We start from the raw sequence: 14187 nt of genomic DNA, 5'->3' as shown, positions 1-14187 counted from the left end.
CTTCCCTGCAGCTCAGCAGACAAACCCAGTAGCACTGAAACCACAAGCAATGGAGGAGACACCTTCGTGGCAGAGCCAGCTCTCAGCCTCAAGCTCCCAGCCCTGCAAGAGCTTGGCTGGGACTGAGCCTGCCTGAAAGATGAGATGGTGGGAGGCCTGAAGCCAGGTGCTTGTTAGGAAATAATCCCAACTGTCTGGGCTGTGCAGACACAGGCTCCCTCTCCCTTCCAGAGCTGAGTGCCAGGGCTTGAGGCAGAATTGCACCCTGGTTTTTGCAGAAACCAAAGCTCAGGTTAGGAGCCTTCCCTTCAGCCCTGGTGTTGAGGAGCCAACACAGCCACCCCGGGGCCCTTCTGCAGCACCCCTTGTGTCCCTGAGAGCAGAGATGTGGTGGTGACCCTGGGCACGTGGACATGGCCTTGTGAAAGTGATCTGTGAGGCTGCACCCATGCTGGAGAATTCAGAGTGCCCATTACTTTCATACTGAATTCATACCAGACATAAAGAACCCAGGAACTGTTCCCAGAGTTCTCCTTGCTGCAGCCCTCTGTGAAGCACTGAAAGCCCCCACTGAGCCACTCTGCATCCTCCCTGACCCCCAGAGGAGCCCAGAGAGATCCAGTGCCATCATGGGACCATGGAGCTCTCCCATTTCCTCCCAGCTCCAGGGACCAGGCATTGCCTCAGCTTTGGAGCCTCCACTGAGGCCATAATCCTTGAGTACCTGATTCAGTTCACCCCACCAGTGACTGGAGTCCTTCTAGAGTCTGCAGATTGCTGAAGATGTTGTGCTGAAGGACAAGAGACACCATTTTCCATTCTCTTTATTCCCCAAACCCAAGTTCTGAAACCTCAGCCTGGTCATTCCTGACCACCTCCTCCCCTTTCAAGACTGCCTGCAGCCTGATGATCCAGGGATGTATTTTGCCCCATAAATATTGAGCTTGGCAGTAAAGGCTGAGCCCCAGATAGGAGAGAACAACAAACACCACTGGAGTTCAGAAGCTGCCATGCTGCTGTTAGCATGACCACTCCCATGTTGGAGCTGCTGGTTCAGTCTGATGTCCAAGGCTCCCCAGTCCTATGCCTGGTGGCTCAGCTGGGGTTTGGAGAGCTCTGTTCTTTGGACCACACAGGATCTTCAGCCAGACATGGAGCTCAGGTCTGAGGCTGGGGGCTGTGCTGTGGAAATGCTCTGCTCCAGAGACCTGAGTGAGATCAAAGCCCCTGTGAGATAAAAGCCCACGCAAAGGGCTGCAGGACCTGGGAAGGGTGTCAGCAAACAGCCCAGACCCATCCAGATGCCCTGAGGAGCACAGTGCTGGGGAAATGTCCTCACCTGGGACATCCCACAACAGGCAGGACACCCCTGGTGCTCAGGGGCTCTAGACTGCAATGCTTCCCTCCTGGTGTGGAGGAGGCCCACGAGGAGAGATGGGGCCCTTTGGGGCATTTTTTTGGCCAGAGAAGGGTCAGATGTTGGGTGCTCACCTGGTGCTGCTGATCCATGGCCTGTACAGTCATCTCCAGCACTGCTGCTTTGGCCCTGGCACTCTCTGCCTGATGGAAGAGGAGGGGACACATTATGTCCTCCTCCATCCCCCCACCCTGGGGCTGTGCCCCTCTGCTAGCCAGTCCTGGCTCCTGCCCAGGAGTGCAGCTGTGTCCCCAGACACCCTTCTCTCACTCTGAAACACCTTTGCTCCTCTGGAGAGGATCCCTCAGAGAAGTGTGGGGACAGGCAGCCCTGGGCACCAGTGTGCAGAGTCTGCTGGGTGCCCGTGTTGGGCTGGGAGCTCCTCAGCCAGGGGCATCTCCCTGCCAAGTTTGCTGGGACCAACCTCCAGCCCTGGCAGGAGGCAGCTCTGCCCTTTCCCTTGGCTCCTGCCCAGCTAGGGAGTGCCATGGCAGTCCCCAGCCAGGCCTGTGTGCCTGTTTCAGGCCCCCTTGCTTTCTCTTGCTGCTCTGGGCAGCAAGGCTCCTCCCTTGGCTCTCAAGTGCTTCCACAGCAAAGGTTGGCAGTGCAGGGATGATGCCAAGGGAAAAAGCAGTGGGATAATGGCAGGACAGGCTCTCTGCTCCCTCAGACAAGGAACAGTGTCTCTACCACAAACCCAAGGCATGGAGGAGAGAGAACGTGGCAGTCCTGATGTTTGGAGTCTTGGCAGCTCAGAAGATGAGTGTTTGGGAGCAGGGCAAGGACATCTGTTCATCTCAGCACTTCCAAGTTCCCCAGAGCTCCTGCTTGCCCTCCTTTTCCACCTCCTTAGGGGATCAGCTACTCAGCACCCTGAAATGCTGGGTTTGCTGGTTTCTGCCAGAGCACAAGGAAATGTTTCTGAAGGGCTGAACAACAGATGGGATTTTTTTGTTGCTGTTGTTTTGGCAGCTAAAAGGCTGTTGAACAACCCACTGGCAGTTGATAATATCACTACAATAGATTAAGAATACATCCCCAGTAGCAAGCCAAGGATAGGACTGTTTGTTTTGCTGACACACCCAGTCAATGATCACTTCTGACAACATTCCCAGCAAATTTGCAACCCAGAGCCATGGGCTGAGCCACACTCAGCTGCACCAAGGTGGGACCAGAGAGTTTGCAGAGCCCAGGCAGGGGACCCAGGTGTCCAGAGCTCTGCATATTGACCTGAACTGCCTTGCAGGAAAAGATGCAGAATTAAAACTCTACAGCTTGAGTCCTGATGCTGCTCCCATTCCTGCCACCAACCCACAGTCACTTGGGTGCTGGTTTCTGCTTCCTCCCCACCACACCAGGCATGATCAGTCTCCCTCCATTTTGAGGGTTCAGGGCTACAATTCTGTGCAGAAGAGCCCAGGAGGTGCAAGCAGCTCCCAGCATGACCTAAGGGACCTCCTAAAGAGGCACCTGGAGGGGTTCTTCCAAAAAGACTTAATTTAGCTTTTCCACACAAAGACAGCACTGAGGTTTCCCCCTGCCAAAGAAGGGAATGAGCAAGCACTGGAGTGGCCGGTGTTGAAAAGACCAAACCCAGCCAAGCTCTGGGAGCTCCACTGGTGGCAGGACCCTGGTGGAGCAGCACCAGCAATTACAGCTGGGCTGGCTTTCAACTGCTCATCTTGGAAGGGAGTGCTGCCTCCTGACACTGCTGTTTCCTAGAAGATGAACTCTGGAGCCAGAGGGTAGCCAGCAGTGGGAACCCAGCCACTTTCTGGACTCCAGGAGTGCCAAGGGTCTGATGTGATCAGGAAAGCAAGGTCACCCCTGGTCACCCACCCTGCTGCAGGTCCAGCAGAGCAGAGCTGCTTTAGGGAGGAAGAGCTCTCACCTTCAGCTCCAGAAGGGCACGTGGAGTCCACCTGGGCTGGGAAATCAGAAAACTCCACTGCACTCCCACGATCTTTTCCAGCTTCCAGTGAAGCCCCTGCTGCATCATCCCCACGGAGCTGGTGGGGGGGAGTGACCAGGGGGACTTTGGACTCACCAGGATGTGGCCTGGTACCACAGCTCCTGCTGAGGGAGAGCCCACACCTGGCCCAGGTGCTGTAACCTCGTGCAAGAGGCTTTTTGGTGGGGAGGCTGCCAAAAACACGGAAACCTTCTTTTATGGCAAACTCCCAGGCCAGGTCGGCCACAAACTCTGCATCCTCCGGGCTGCTTTCACCTCCAGCTGCTTCCCCTGGGGACAAGAGAAGGACATTTGTTTTTGAAAGAACCCACGTTCCAGTATCACATCCCAAACAGCACCATGTGGCCTCGTCTGGGCCAGCCCAGCAGGACTCAGGGACGCTCCTTCTTAAGGGGTACAAAAACAACATTTTGTTTTTCTCTGATAACGACTCCCAGGCCGGACTCGATGCAGGCAGATAAAGAGCACTGAGAGTTCACACCACCTCCCTGCCTCTCCTCGGAGGTGGTGTTTAGTTTGAAAGTCTGAGAGCTCCACCTGTAGGACACTGAGCTCTGAACTCCGGGCCCTGCTCCCTTCTCCCGGGAAAGAAAAGCGACCACACAGCGACTCCTGAGCAGCACGAAGAGGACCAGACCAGACTTGGGTCTGGGGGAAATGCCCCATGTGAGGGTCAGCCCTGTGCAGCACAGGGTGGGGTGGTTGGGTCCCTCACCTGTCAGAGAGTGTTTGTAGAGCCCCTGCAGAGTTACAGCCAGTCTGAAAAAGGCAAAGGCCAGGTAGAAATTCCAGTTCTCAGGGCTCTCCTCTCCCATGTGACCCCAGTAGATTTGGGAATACTCCTCTGCTGTGGGGATTCCCAGGCTCCCCAGGTCGCACTTCCTCAAACCTGGAAGATGTGAAGAGGCAGCAGTGAAGCAGCAAACAGAGCTCAGATCTTTCTAGGGATGCTGTGAGGGTTGTGGCAGAGCTGTGGAGACACCTGCACCCCTCCACCCCCACACAGGTGACATGCAAAAGTGCAGATTCCTTCATCAGGGTGAGTCTGGGGAAGCAGTGCTGATGGATCTTCCTCCTAAATCATGGAGTGTTTACCCCTATTTTGTTTTTTCAATGACTTTGTGGACAAACCTCTTCTGGGCTGGCCTGTTTCACAGTTTTCCTTCCAAAAAGAGTTCCCCAGCTTTACAGTTGAAGCAAGGAGGAAAATAATCCAAAGTAATTTGAAATTTTGGAAGCTGGGAAGCAGATTCTGCCTCTCTGGGAGCATCTCTGACACGACTGCTAAAAAAGGTCCACGTGCATGAGCAGGGTGACAGTACCAAACAGGACAGGGGGGTGTGGCAGAGTATCTGCCAGACAGGAGACAAACTGGGGATGGGGTGACCCAAACTGGACATGCAGAAAGGTGCCCTGGAGGAATGGAGGGAGGGGGCTTCAGGGAGGAGACAAAGGGCAGAGCAGGCAGCACAATACAAGCCCCACAACCCATTCTGCTGCCTCTCTGGGCAGGAGCTCATCTGTTTCTGAACCCTGGTTCCTCTCTCTGTGCCTTTGCCCCTCTCTGTACCTCTCAGTGCATTAAAGTGAGGTGGCAGGAAGTAGGCCATGCAGTTATTTGCCAAGTCAGAGATGGGATCTCCTAGGGTTGAATGCTTCCAGCCAAGGACAGCAAGGACTTCTGGCCTGTCTGGATGGAAGATCAGGTTGTCCATCCTGTAGCAGAGGGAAAAAGAGATCAGAAAAGTCTTCAGAGGGGGGGCAAAAACTTCTGATGTTCAGCAGCAGTAGGTGCTTTCCTGTGCTCTTCATTCTCTTGCAAAATTGCTGAGTCCTTTGGGAGGCTGCACAAGTGAAAGATTAATTTCTGCATGAGAGGATGGAAATTACTCAATAGTGAACTCCCTGGTTAATGATGAACTCACTGAATTGTGCTCTGCAGAATGAAACACAGTTATTCAGGCTCTCAGCTCATTAACAGATGTGACAGCACAGCCTGGCCAAAAAGTGAAGCAGGCAAGTCAGGGCCCAGAGGCACCTCCTGGGCATTTTAAAGGCACAAAATAACTCCAGGCCCTGCACTTTGCTGTGCTGTAGCTTATGCACAGTTCAGCCTTCACCTCTTTGAGCCCCAGGAGAGGGCAGCAATCTACTGAGGAGAAATCAGAGAGGGCAACCACCCTGCCAGGGTGCAGAGAGCTCACCAGCTCCCAGTCACACAGGAACTTGATGCTCTAACCGTGTGGGAAGGAGCTTTGCCCCCAAATTTGCACATTCCTACCCTGCAGCCCCACATCCCTAGCAGCCAGAGTCTGATAAGACAGAAGAAGCTCTCAGCAACCCTCACTTCTGTCCTGCCTGACACAGAGAGGATTTGCCACACAGCCTGCAGCATCTCAGCAGCCACCCTTTGGACTACAGGACTGATTTCTGAGTGTGGCAGAACCAGTTGCTGGTGTGCCAGTGTTAGACCAGTGCTGCAAAGAAACTCTGCAGCTCTGATGAGGCAGGAAGATGTGAACTGATCATCAGGAGTCCAGGCTTTCAGTTCCTGCCACAGTTTCCCAATGGACACAGCTCTCCAATGGACACTGCCTTAAACTGCCACAGACCAGGAGGCAGGTAAACACTGGGGAAAACAGGAGAGCCAGAGAACCAGTCAGAGCTCTTGGGGGGTGTTTCTCATGATGGATGTGAAGGGTTTGTGGCCCTTTAGGTCTCATTACCTATGGGATGCTGAACATGACCCAGAGCCCAGCCTCTTGACTGCTCTGCAACTGCTGCTCCAGCCCAGCTCAGCATCACCCCAGAGTCTTGCAGGTTGCTTTACACTTTTTCTCCCTCTCTGCCACCTGGGATGTGCTCCAGGGAAGTGCTGTCAGCCAAGCAGTACCTGAAATCACCATGCACAACTCTTATCTTCTGAGACTCAGGAAAATGCAGAGGCAGCCACTGGATGAGTCTCTCCATGGCTGGGATCACACGAGTTTCCATGGCTCGGTACTGCTTGGTCCAGGCCTCAACTTGCTGCTGGATGTAATTCCCTGGAAAAAGGGAACAAAAACTTTCAGGGAAAGGGACAGGCACAAAGAGGCTTCAGAAGAGGTGAATGCAGAAGATGCTGAACAGCCAAGACCTCAGCCCAGCACCCAGAGACAAGCTCCAAGAGTTTAACTGTGTCTCATACATTCTTAATTGACCCTGGATTTGATATTCTGGTGGAAATCATCAGATTTTGGACAAAAAAATAACTCTTAACAGCAAGCACATCTCTGGGGGATCTGAAGCAGCTCTGCCACTGTGCCTGGGGATGCAGACACCCTGCTGCCCAACTCCACTTTCCCAACTGCCCCCAAGTTTGCCCCAAATCCTGTAGCTGAGCCCATCCCTTGAAATGCTGACACACAGGAGAAGAAACAGAGGATCCCCAGCTTGCTCTCACCATGCTCCCTGAGGTCCTCCAGCTTGGCTGCTCTGGGATCCACGCTGTGGATCATGGAGAGGACTTGACTCATGGCAGCATAAAGAGCCCTTCTCTGGCCAGGCTGCAGCGTGGGGAGGGAGACATCCCTGTAGACACAGCCAGCACAGTGCTCCATCAGGTAGAAAGGGGTGCCAAGGGTGCTGGGGAAGCAAGGGGGAACCAGTGGGGCTGAGATTAATCCTGCTGCCTGCCTAACCCCTGCAGAGCTCACCTGCACCTTCCCCATGCCCCCAGGCCCCTCACCTGTAGGGCCAGGGGAGGAGCAGCCACAGCTCCCTGGGTGCTCACACACCCAGCTCTGGGGGCTCCAGCCAGTGGCAGGAGCAGGAAACTGAGCTTGGAGCCAGGTTCCAGCATCACCCTGCTCCCTGCCTGCCCTGCAGCAGGCTCTGCACACAAACAGAACCTCCCGTGGACACAGGGGAAGCTGCAGTGCAGAGGCTTTGCTGCTGCTGCAGCCAGCAGAGAGCTGAGCATGGCTGTGCTGCTATGGGGGCTGTAGACCTTGGGGCAGCCCAAAATCACCTCGTTATTGGGCACCTGAGAGTACTGAGCCAGCAGGAAGCTCCACAACATTGTTTTTAGCTGCTCTCCTGGTTTGGGCCAGGATAAAGGTGATTTTCTGTCTTGTACTTTTTTCAAAGGAAGGGAGTATTTTGATTGATTGCTAAAACAGGGACAAACTAAAGGAAGTCAAATGAAGGGATTACTGTCCTCTGAACATCTAGAGGCTCCTCTAGCCTTGAGACAGGGCAAGCACTTCATTACACCAGTGCACTTTGTGAGGTCTGGCTCCTTCTTCCCTCCCCTCCTCGTTTTTGGGGGATCTGAAGTTGTCAAGGAAGGACAAGATTACCTTTTGTCCTCACAGAGAGCCAGTACAGTGGGCACAGGAACTCCAGCCTCAGAGAGAGCCTTCAGCACCCTGCCAGGGAGAGTCAGAGAGCTGTCAGCACAGAGAGCATCAGGGAATTGATCCTAGAACTGCATTGTTGCTAGGCAGACACACAGTATTAAAAAAAAAAAAAAAAAAAAAAAAAGCCCTGTGCACTGTTTGAAACACCAAAATAATCCAGGTGGGGGAAGGGGAAAGCAGCACCCCAAAATCTTTGTGTGGCCCAGAGCCCTGAGACAAACAACTCTGGAAAACCCAGGGGAGATCACAGCAGCCCCCCCCAAAAAAAACCAAAAAAGTGTCCAGCTGTTCTGGTGCTGAAGCAGAGAGCTCTGGCACAGCAAACTGGTACACAGCAAACTGGTTCCCAGCAAACTGGTTCCCAGCATGACCCCCCCAGCACGGTGCCACCCTTGGGGAGGCTCCTCCTGATCAGCTGCAGGGCTGTGCTGCAACTTCTCTCCCACCCAAGGTGCCAGAGACCACAGTGAGATCCTGCATCTCCTGACACGTGCTGGGAGAACTGGGACGTGCTCCCTGGATTGGAAGGGTCACAGAGCAGGAGCCGGGAGGGTGTTTTTCACCTGACTGCACTGCAGGGGGGGGCAGTGGGGGGCTCAGGTGTGTGAGCTGTGTGTGATGTGGGACAGGAGAGCCGAGGCTGGAACAGAGCCCTGCCCCTCAAATGGGGCTGTCTGGGGATCCCTACAGGTGTCTGCCCATGAGGAACACAGCTCCTCCTCACCTGTATTCCCTCCCAACAGCAGATTCTGAGGGACACAGCCTGGCAGAGGGCTCCTTCTTCAGCACCAGGAGGTGATCTCCAAACTGGACACAGTAGGTCCGGGCAGATGGGCCGTGGCCAAACTGCCGTAAGACTGGTGGGCCTGGAGGGTTGAGAGCAGAGGGGCAGCAGAGAGAAGCATGAGTTGGGGTCATTTCTCACCACTTCATCAGGTTTTACTTCCCCTTTCCATGCCTGGCTCCAAGATCTCACTTGCAGCAAGCAGGAAGCTACACTTTGCTCCTGTATCCCAAATCCCACGAGCAGTCACTCGTGGATGGCTCACAGGGCAGGAATGTTCCTGGCTTCTCTTTAGCAACTTTTGCCCAAACCTTCCCAAATGAGAAAGTCCTAAAATGCCTCACTGAAACCTGAATGGCTGCCACACTCACTTGGAGATCAGGAGCATTTTGTTAATATTCTTTTTCAATCCATCTCTTGTATGATGGAAAGAGTCACCAGCTCTGGAATATACAAGATTTCAGGCTGAAGAGCAAAAAGCATTGTGATACCTCTTGCCTGGACACCAAGAACATTTTCAAGGTACTTTTGCAGACGATCTGGTGGGATTTCCATGCCTGGTCTCACTGAACGAGTGTATGGAACAAACCCTTGCAAAGGAAAACCCAGATAGGTCTCCAGCTCCTTGAGTGCTACTTCTGGATCATCGACCTGAAAGCAGGAGGGAGGGAGAAACACTGGGTGATAGCTGGGAGATAAAACTGCCTGGGAAAGACAGAGCCCTGCACACTTGTGATGCATTTATCTGTGAGATCCACTGACACACACAGCAATTCATGGATCATTTCCTTGCTGAGCCTCCCACCTTGGTTCCTGTCCCAGCTTGGGCTGGGGTAGGAGCTGGAACTCCCAGGGAGTGGAGTTCACTCTTCCCACCAGTCCCATGCTTGTCCTTCCCCTTCAGTGAAGTAAAACCCCTGTGTTCCCTGTCTCCAAAGCCTGGGGGTTAACCCGTCCCCATCTGACAGATCCAAAGCACCTCAGAGCTTCTAGGAATGTCTTAAAAATATCCTACATGGATGTGGTTGTCCTAACCAGGTGGGTAGAGCTGTTTCTCTAACAGGGGACTGTAGGAATCAGGATGGGCTGAAACAAAAGGCTTGGCACCACCGAGACTGAAACCCCTGAGCCATTCGAGCCCGAGGCAGCTTCTGGACTTAAAAACCAAACGCAAAGCCCCCCCTGGCTGTGCTGCTCTGTACCTTCACCGTTTGGATGCCCAGCTGGGCTGCTGCTTTTATGTTCTGGCTGCTGCTGTCGAGGAAGATGGATTCCTGGGGCTGAACACCCAAGCGTTCCAAGCAGAGGCTGTAGATCCCAGGATCTGGCTGGCACAGCCCTCCCAGAGGAGATTCAATCATCTATGGCAACAGCAAATGGATTATGCATGAGCCTACCCTGGCCACAAACATCTGTGCAGTGCTGGAAAAGGAGGGTGGGAGAGTGGGAAACGAGCCTGACAGTCTAAGTAATGTGTGCAATAAAGGGCACGGGGAAGGGAGCTGGGGAGGACGTGGTTGAAGGGGCTGTGTGGGTGCCAGCTGCTTGGCTGTGGCTCTGTCAGCTCGAATAAGCTCAACAGGATCAGCCAGTCCTTGGGTGGAAGATGTCCAAGGAGATGTCACAATGTGGGAGACTCACTGGATGGCTCAGACCAATTGCTCAGTGCTGTCCAAGAAAGCCTTGGATTGCACCCCTTGGTGCAATCCCCCCCAGATGATAATTAGCTGCAAATGGGTTTTAGGCAGGGAGGAAAATAAGAGTGGTGGTGTTGGTGGGTTGCCTGATCATCTCATCTTGCTGTCCTTCTTCCTTGGATTGCATCATTTTCAAATGATCTGGAAAAGTCCAACAGCAATGCTTCCTAGATGGAAAACCCTTGTACCAAAGGCTTCACCCTCGTTCCTCACTGAACCCCAACACTGCAGGGTTGCAGGAAGCACAGGAAAGAGGGGATGGGATGAGGTTTGGGGGGTGCTGGCTCACAATCTCAAAGCACTGCTGTCCCAGTAATGCACCTATCAGCCCTGCCAAAGCAATCTTCACAGCAGCAGGGATGGTGACCACCATCATCTGCCCAAATTTGCATCAAAAAAGTCTTGAGTCCACCTCTGAATACACAAATTGCCCTTAACACCAGGAAAAATTCAAGCAGTATCTCACCCCAGCACTGATAGGAATGGAAATGAATCTATTAGCTAAACATAAAAGCCAATCCTGGTGGAAATCCACATGCAATTATTTTTCTTTTTTCCCCCCCCACTAATTACTGTGCAGAGCTGTCACCTGCTGTTAGAGCAGAGCCACACCACATGAGTGATGACACTGGATAAACCAGGGTTATTAAAGTGCTTTGAAGCAGCCTGGGATGAAAGGTACCACAGAGCATCTCCAGAGAGCATCACTCTACTGAGAGAGCCTCACAGGCACTGGTGCTTTCTGAGCACTACACTGGTGGCACCAGTGCCACTGTGGTGGCACTGGTGCCACCAGTGTAGTGCTCAGAAAGCCAGCTCAGGGATGACATCACGTTGACAAGATGAGCTTAAACAGTCCCAGGTTTTAAATGTAGCACTATGACCCTTCTCTGCATGTTCTGTTGTCTCAGTCAAGGCTATAAAACGAACTTAAGTAATAAATAAACTCCTGAAATCCAAAGATGTGAGACAGGGCACGCAAAAAAAGCAAATTTTCGCTGTGCTGAGGCAAGTCCTGACAGCTGCCTGTTAAACTGTTGAACCAGCCTTGAGCTTCATGGCTCTGCTGCTGCTTCATCTTTGGAAAAGTGAAATGTGTGAGGAGAGGGCTCTCAGATCAGCATTTCAGGGTAGCAGGATTTTTTTGTAGTGTAGGGTGTATGCTTTGCAATTCCTTGGGATGAAACTTCACAAGAGCAAGGGCTAACTGTAAAGCAGCAAGGGAAGAAAGGAACCACATTTATTTCTTGTATAGTGTTGAAGCTTCTGAGTGTTACTGAGCTTGCTACCTGTGCCTGCCACACATTAACTTGGGGCACTTTGCAATCAATTCTCCAATGCACCAAAAGCTGCCACTCACCCAGACCCCCTCCAAAGTCCCCCCCCAGCAGGGCAGAACTCCAGGAAACATTTTCACAGACTGTTACATTTCTGCCCAATGCCACCTGGCTGCCCTTGCCCTTCCTTTGATGTAAAGAATTGTAAAGAATTGTAAAGAATTACAGGTAAAAATTACATGTAAAGAATTTCTCCAGCCCCAGCAGAGCTGAATTTGGGATCCCACCCAAGCTCACCACATCAAAGTGCTCTCGATCCAGGGGCAGAGAGCTCTCTCCAGTCGGCAGACAGGAGCTGGTGCTCAGGAGAGCTGTCTTGAGACCTTCTGCCCGGATACACTGTGCTGCTTCTGCCAGGATGGGGAGCTGTTTTATCAGCTCGGCTTTTATTAAGTCCGAGAGAAACGAGTCCACGGGAACACAGACATTTGCCTAAGGAACCGGAGAAAACCCCCCCAGATGATAATTAGCTGTAAATGGGTTTTAAGCAGGGAGGAAAATAAGAGTGGTGGTGTTGGTAGGTTGCCTGATCATCTCATCTTGCTGTCCTTTCAGCAGCAGAAGGCAGTCACCCTCCCAACTCAGTTCCTTACACCAAATAAATAAACATTTTCTCATGCCCTGATTCTACAGAAGCAGCAGCAGAGATAAAGGGCTGGTTTGGGGAAAGAGCTGCACTGGGGCTCTGCCTGCCCCAGGTTAGAGTGAAACTCTGCTTCACCATCCAGCAGGAGGCAACCTGCCTTTCAGACTGAGCTTTTCCCAAAAAAAGCCTTGATTCCAAAGAGGATTCCACCCCGGAGCTGTGGTGGAGGGGCTTCCACTGATCTTAAAAACCCTCCCCAGAGACCATGGGGAGAGTGCCCATGCAGGAACAAGCAGCAAAAAGCCTGGTGGCTGATCTCTCACCCTCTGACTTCTCAGCTCAGCTGACCCTAGAGGTGTCTTGAAATAAAAAAAAAAAAACAAAAAAACCAACCAAAAGTTATGAAACGTGCAGGAAGCAGCTGGCAGAAGTGAAGGCAAATTCAGCTGAGCCAGGGACCAGAATAACAACAGCAGCAAAAATCCTGCCCTGATCCAACAGCAACGCTTCCTAGGTGGAAAACCCTTGAATCAAAGGCTTCACCCTCGTTCCTCACTGAACCCCACGCTGCAGGATTGCAGGAAGCACAGGGAAGAGGGGATGGGATGAGGTTTGGGGGGTGTTGTCTCACAATCTCAAAGCACTGCTGTCCCAATTCCTGCAAAAACTCCACAGCCGTCAGCTCTCCTCTGCTGTACTTCCCAGAGGGACTGTTTTCCCCTCCGGAGTGTAGAGCTTGCTGGATAGTGCCAGCTGGAATCCAGTGCTGGGCCTCCCACTCTGTACAGGGAAAAGTAAAAAAAACCAGGAAGGGAACAGTTCGTGTGGTGGCACCACCAGAGCTGAGGAAGGAGCATGAAGAGCTGATCCATCAACCAGGGCTCTGCTGGGCTGGGGGGATTCACCTAAAAAACCCAAATTTTTCCTTCCCTCCCCCCCCTGAGCTGGAGCACCTCACCTCTGGTTTTAGTTTGGGTGAAAACACTGAGTTCCTGAAGTGCCCTAAAGGGCAGCAACAGGAGATTTTCCTCACCCAGATGGGTGAATTTTTTTGTCACTCCTGGTGACACAGCCAAGTGCCACCACTGGAACACCATCCCACCCGACCTTTCCTTTCCCTCCCTGCACAGAAACCAAGAGGAGCAGGAAGAGGCCACGCACCAGCAGCCGTCCTGCCCGGGGAGGAGAGGAGCACCCCGCCGGCCTCAAAGATGACAGCTCTGTAAGGGCACAATCCGGAGTGACTCCGGAGTGACCCCCCGGGCTGCCACCGGCAGTGCCCGACACGCAGCAGCCACGGGGCAGCTCTCCTCAGGGACATTCTGCAAAGAGCAGGGAAGGGAGTGAGGGAAAATTCTCAGCTCCCGAAGGGGCGAAGTGCAGAATTACGAAATAGTTTTGGTTTGCTTTTTCTTTTTTTTTTTTTTTTATGGTTTTGGTTTGCTTTTTCTTTTTTTTTTTTATAATTTTGGTTTGTTTTTTTTTTACTTCATCGCTCACACTGCAGGAAGGGAGAGAGGATGAAAGGGGCTTTGTCTTTTTATTTCTTTTTTAGGGAGGGCGCTTCACCCTGAGGAGGATGGGGCCTGCTCCCTCCGGCGTTGCCATGGTAACGGAGCCCATGGCTCTGCTGCGGGCAGGCCTCTCACCCCCCTCCCGGTGTCCCACCCCTCTGCTCAGCCCCGAGGTCACCCCTGGGGGACCGGGGTAGGGAGGAGGAGACACGGAAGGAATTTTTTTTGTCCCTTCCGCGTCCCGCGTCCCCCCCCGTCCCCCCCCTCCTTATCCCGGCCCCCCCAAGGCCTTATCCAGGCCAGGCCATTCCCCCCGCCAAATCTCGCGAGAACACACCTGGAAATCTCGCGAGAACGCCTCTACCCGCAGCCCTCCGCTCTCTCCTCAGCCCCCGCCGGTGACGGCGACGTCATCACCGCCCCCTGACGTCATCGCGACGCCGACGTAACCTTTTTTTTTTCCCCTTTTTTTTTTTTTTG

The 14187-nt window shown here is 53.0% G+C and overlaps 1 protein-coding gene across 1 annotated transcript; it reads right to left on the bottom strand.

The window, feature by feature from the left end:
* Window positions 1-806: 806 nt before the first annotated feature.
* ACAD10 (acyl-CoA dehydrogenase family member 10) lies at window positions 807-14166 on the bottom strand. Its single transcript, XM_071763101.1, is given in 15 exon segments — window positions 807-1208; window positions 3309-3416; window positions 3418-3659; window positions 4105-4278; window positions 4960-5105; window positions 6283-6433; window positions 6832-7013; window positions 7730-7798; window positions 8514-8655; window positions 9065-9224; window positions 9776-9934; window positions 11845-12039; window positions 12825-12973; window positions 13355-13515; window positions 14045-14166. Coding segments are annotated over 14 exon segments (2226 nt in total). The 5' UTR covers window position 13515; window positions 14045-14166; the 3' UTR covers window positions 807-1019.
* Between the last annotated feature and the right edge of the window lie 21 nt (window positions 14167-14187).

The sequence above is a fragment of the Heliangelus exortis genome, chromosome 19, assembly GCF_036169615.1.
Source record: "Heliangelus exortis chromosome 19, bHelExo1.hap1, whole genome shotgun sequence".
NCBI classification, from domain to species: domain Eukaryota; kingdom Metazoa; phylum Chordata; class Aves; order Apodiformes; family Trochilidae; genus Heliangelus; species Heliangelus exortis.
The sequence above is the reverse complement of the archived record's forward strand: the minus strand, read 5'-3'. Positions and strand labels throughout refer to the sequence as shown.